The sequence below is a fragment of the Dendrobium catenatum genome, unplaced genomic scaffold (assembly GCF_001605985.2).
Source record: "Dendrobium catenatum unplaced genomic scaffold, ASM160598v2 fragScaff_scaffold_390, whole genome shotgun sequence".
Taxonomy (NCBI): Eukaryota; Viridiplantae; Streptophyta; class Magnoliopsida; order Asparagales; family Orchidaceae; genus Dendrobium; species Dendrobium catenatum.
This window is the reverse complement of record NW_021318852.1, coordinates 3,844,806-3,850,395: the sequence shown is the minus strand read 5'-3', so window position 1 is coordinate 3,850,395 and position 5,590 is coordinate 3,844,806. Positions and strand designations below refer to the sequence as shown.

Below are 5,590 nucleotides of genomic sequence, written 5' to 3'. Positions count from 1 at the left end.
TCTAATTATATTAATATTTAATTGCTAATTATGCAATTAAGTTAAATTATATAATTAATTATTTAATTATTTTTTAATTATTAATAATTTAAATTAGTTTATTTAATTTAAGCACTAATTATACAATTAACTATTTAATTAATTTAATTAAGTATTAATAATGTAAATTATATTAATTAAGTTAATCAATAATAACTTAGAGGCGTCTAGGTTTTGCCTTTCATCTTTCGTTGCTGTTCGGCTCCGTTGCTTTTGCAGGTGTAGAGATTGCAGTGTCGCTTCTTCGGCTCCTTCGTGGCTGTTCGACTTCGCTCCTGCGACAACTTCCAACCCGGATCGGAAGTTATGACATTTTGATCGGAAGCAAGAACGGGAGCTCGCTGGCTGTGAAGGTAACTTTCTCCCTTTCGCGCGTTTCTTCGGATAAATCCCGCTTGGATTTACTAAATCCGGCTAGCCCTCGGATTTACTAAATCCCGAATTTAAGCTGTAAATTCGTAAATCCAGGATTTACTGAATCCCGGGATTTAACGCGCGCACAAAAACTGTTTGGCTGGATTTAGCATAAATCCGACTTAAATCCCGCTGTAAATCCGAGATACCAAACAGCCCCTAAGAAAAATATCCTATTAATGTGCATGAAATGGAAATAAAGCATATGCACATAAGACATAACAAAACGAATACTCAAATAATTGATCAAAGGTTAGGAAAAAAGGTGATGCTACAATCAGATTTGTACAGTGGCTAAAGGAATCCAAGTGGAAAGAATGATATGAAAACGTGCTTAAAGGAACCACAAAGCAATAAGAATCAGCTAGAGGACGAAAGCTGTCGCCGCCTTCTTCAAAATGAGCTTGAGGACTTTGTTTTCTTAGTATGTAAGGTAACTGTAAGTCTTACGAAGAGCAGCACGAGGAATTTTGGCTAACCGGTTGTCCACGGATTTGGACGGTTGGTGGCCTTGCACCGTTCATGGCGGGCTGGCTTGCCATCCTGTCAAAAGACAAAGATATGGTAAATGCCACATGAATAATCAAGTCAAAAATAACAGATATTATCACGTTTAGCATCATAACCTCTGCTTTTCAAATAATTGTCACGTTTCTATTTCCACACAACTTTTTCTTTTGTTTTTTTTTTTTCAAATATTTTTATGATGAGAATTATCTTTTAATAATCAAATCTGTTAAAGTATGATAGATAGAACAAAGCAACTATTTCGCTTCTTTCAAAAAGTGAAAATTTATAAATTAAAAAAAAATTTCAGCTTTTGCTACAATAATTCTAAAAATACGGTTAAAAACCGTCGCAGCCACCTTAAATGAACCCTACTCCGCTACGTTGCTACACATTTCACAAATCCAAGAAGTAAAATATTTTACATATATATATGAAGAAATTATTATATGCGGCGGACTCCAATAAAAATGTGATATGTGTCCTTGTATATAGTGTGTACAACTATATACATTATATAAAAATTACAAAATTATATATATAGTGTGTATAAACTTATATACATTATATATACACTATAAACAGATTTATGCACAATGTGCATAAATTTGTACACACTATGTATAAGGACATGTCACATTTTTATTGGAATCCAGACATAACTTTACATCCGGACTTCGCACCTAAAAATTTCTCAAAACTTTCTAACAAATTATCTTATTTCACGTGCCACGTGAAAACTCCCATCACAAAGAGAAGCATCTTATTTCGAAGTGAAATGGTTATATGAAATAAGTTAATTATCTGTGAAGTACCAAATTATTTATTTTCCGCTATCAACCCAAAAATCTCATCTTTGAAGCTTCTATATATGATGTGTGTGTGAGTTTATTTTAATTGACTCAAAATTCTAAAAAAGATAAAAATAAAATTAAAAAAAAAAAACAGGACGCTCCAAATCGGACACTTAAGCCAATAAAATTTTGACAGGACACCCAAGCACATGAGGATCTGTCTCTATATGAGTGTCGCGCTACTGTGAGATATTATTACCTGTTCTTGATATCAGCAGCCATGAACATGAAAGCGTGCTCCACATTAGTAGCATCCTTGGCACTTGTCTCCATGAACGGTATGCCAATCTCATCAGCAAATGCCTGAGGCAGCAAAAGTGAACTTAGTTTAGCATTTCTACTAATTGAAAGCAGACTCACACTTCAAACAACTGTTATGATCACACCGGACGGTTCTCCCGTTTGGTTACGCTTAGGTACCGACCGGTACTGAGCTCGGAACCGAGCGGGAAACATTTTTGGGTGACGTTGCGCATTTTTATTGATCTCCGGATGCCATCCGGACTCCGCACAGAATAATAAATCCATTCAATCATGTTACAATCTAATTGCCAAATTTGAAATGATGACAAAGAAGGGTATTTAATGAAGTATGTGCGCCCCTTATATTTTCAATGTCTTAATATATAATAGATATATACACTAATATAATACTACTATTTGATGTTTCCCACAGTATATATTTTATTTGTGACCCCAAAAATTAAATTTTCTATGTGCCTTCATTGTGAAAATTTTAAAATTCTGCTACGGCATCGCATCGATTTGAGAGACACATAAAAACTATTAATCACCTTTGCAGTCTCATACGATACAACTTTATTAGCAGTACGATCACACTTGTTTCCAACAAGAAGCTTGTTAACATTTTCACTAGCATAGCGGTCAATTTCATTCAACCATTGCTTAACATTATCGAAGCTCTCCTGATCCGTCACATCATAAACTACCTGCAAATTTGATCAAGCAACATGAATGGGAGTTTTAAATGCTTTTAGGCTTAGCTGATGATCAAACTAGAAAGGAAATGCAAAAAAGATTTACAATAATTCCATGAGCACCACGATAGTAGCTGCTAGTGATTGTCCTGAAACGTTCCTGTCCAGCAGTATCCCACTATGATCCATAAAAGAATAAAAGAATGTGTCAATATAACTTAACATCGAAGCTAAATTATATTGAAATGAGAAATGAAAAGAGAGGGCGGATTTTGTTTTTGATAGCAAATGGTCATATCATGGCAAAAAAATCGGATGAACAGAACAAGATAGTCCAATTAAAAGAGCATCTATTTTTCAGTAAATTATTTCTTAAATCTATCAATTTCAGTATTTAAGTATTTTAGTGCAAAGCAATTAATTCTGTTGAAGTCAAAGAAGCATCTCATGTAATAAAATAATGCATCTCACAATTTGAAGCTTAATAGTCTTCCCGTCCTGTTCAACAGTGCGTATTTTCTGCACACAAGCAAAAAACTGATCAGCATTTTAATATTTCAAAACGAGGCTTGAAATTTAATGAAATGTAACTATCCAAAATCACGTACAAAATCGACTCCAATTGTGCTGATGTAACTATCCAAATAGGAATCGTCCTAAGCCACAACAGAAACAAGTTAGGATCCTTGCAGACAAAATAAAAAGTAAAATAATCAAGAAATATTATATCAAGCTATTAAAGATTTTTAAATATATATATATATATATATATATATATATATAGATATTATCAAAGCATACTTCTATAGTAGATGTTTACATGAAAATCATTGTCTTCAAAAATAAACTTCTTAAAAGGGACCATTGTCATAGAAGTATGGCTTACTCTCTGCTAGCAAGTATTTTATATCATCAAGAAATATTGAAGTAAAAGTTACAAGTGGAAGCCATATCAAATCTTGAAAGGTTCCAAAAGTCATTCTTTTTGCATTCCTTATATAACCTTATATTACGCATGTTTGGGAAAATATAGACATGTAACGACCAGTTAAGAATTATTTTACAAAAAGCTAAGGATACTTACTGCAAACCGCAAGAGGAGACATGATTTGCCAACACCAGAGTCTCCTATGAGCAGAAGTTTGAACAATAGTCACTGGGATAACAATGGAAAAAGTTAATATAGTATTTGATGAGGACATCGGAGATCAACGGCTACGATCTTGAGCTATTTATTTATATGTTTTTGTACTATTTTATTTCATATTGTTGTTTTTCCCTTTATACCCTTATAGGTGGTCATGTAGTGTTGTAGCCCGAAGGGCATTTCAGTCTTTGTTATTTTTCTTCTCATGATGCCTATTTATAGGCTAGCTTTCTTGTATTGAGATGATGATTATTGATAATGAAAAGTTTTATGTTCTTGTTGATCTCTTAGTGAGTTCACGTGATCTCTTAGTGAGTTCATGAGAGGAGAACCCCGAGGAGGGTAATTCGCAATACCCGTCAATCTTTGGAAGTGTCCGAGGTTCGCGGTTCTTACGATCTCTGTGTGAGTTCGTTAGTTATCTCTATCTTTCTCGTATATTCTTGTTCATCTCCTTTCTCCCCTCTTCAAGCAACATTCTTCTTCCTCCACCACAACCCAAGCTCCATCAAGAAATCCCCAAACCCGATGGCAAGCCCTCTTCCTCCTTTGGCCGCCGGCCACCACCTTGCTCCAAGCCATGATGAAGATGTCAATCATCATAATGGCTCCTTGATTGTGGCCTAGCAATAAATAAATGAGTTACCGATTTTGAATTTCAAATTTGAAATTCAAACTTTCCAAATTTGCAAAATTCCTAAAAAGGAAAGTTTTTGAAATGATCCAATCCAAATTTCATGACATGTGGAATTATTAATTTTTCATCCTAGGTGGCATCGACTCAATTGGAAAGCGCTTAATCCTTCCCTAATCTCTCTCCCCCCTCTCCTTGCCGCCGGCCTTCAGTGGTTTTTTTTTTTCCAATTAATTCCCTCATTAAGGAATTAATTACAATTAAAGCTTGGATTCAAAATTCAAATTGCCCCATCTAAATTCACCCAAATCTGAGATTAATCTTGGAATAAATCTATCATTAGTTGAGGGCCCCATTTTATTCATTACCAAGCTCCTTTCTCTCTCCTTATGGCCGGCCACCTCACCCCATTGCTCCTCTATTTAATTTCCACATCACCACCTCTTAAATGCCTCCTCTCACATAATTAATTCCATATTTCTTCAGTTTTAATTTCAGATTTCAAAAATCTGAAAACTGAAACGGCTTCCCTCTCTTCCGTTGTTATTGAATTTTCTCTTCCAAGTGATGCAAACGTGAGTTCCCTAAACTCTTTGCACGTGGCCCTCAACCTTCCCCTCATCTTCTACCTGCTGCCCACTCCTCATTCCAGCAAGTTCCCTTGCTAGCCAGCACCCAGGAAAACTGCAGGCTGCTGTCCAAGGTGTCCAGCAGCACCAAGAGTAGACCGAATCCTGGCAGACCCGTATTGGGTGCTGTCCAGGACTTTCAACGAGTCCAGGCTGCTGTCCCAACTGCCGTGATTGTTGTCCAGCGGGCTCCGCACCTTTCCCTGGTTGTCCCATCAATTGGGAGACTTCCAAGGGCTGTGAAGGAAGTTCATATTGCTGCCCAGGCTGGAGAAAAGGGGCTCGACTGCTGTCTTACTGTAGAAACAATCATCACCGACATTGAAGTGTCGTATCTTCTATTTCTTGTGGGTAAACTCTTCTTCCAAACTCTCTTATCTTACTAGTTTACTTTTCATTTATGGTTATTAATGGATTCATGAAGATCA

At 35.8% G+C, this 5,590-nt stretch overlaps 1 protein-coding gene across 1 annotated transcript; it reads right to left on the bottom strand.

The window, feature by feature from the left end:
- Nucleotides 1–685: 685 nt before the first annotated feature.
- On the bottom strand, nt 686–5,378 carry LOC110107780 (ras-related protein RIC1). Its single transcript, XM_028693948.1, has 8 exons — nt 5,145–5,378; nt 3,837–3,896; nt 3,361–3,408; nt 3,224–3,271; nt 2,859–2,930; nt 2,609–2,764; nt 2,014–2,117; nt 686–996 (listed from the first exon to the last, which is right to left on the bottom strand). Exons 1-8 carry the CDS (start codon nt 5,376–5,378, stop codon nt 900–902), a joined length of 819 nt encoding a protein of 272 aa, XP_028549781.1. The 3' UTR covers nt 686–899.
- Nucleotides 5,379–5,590: the final 212 nt, after the last annotated feature.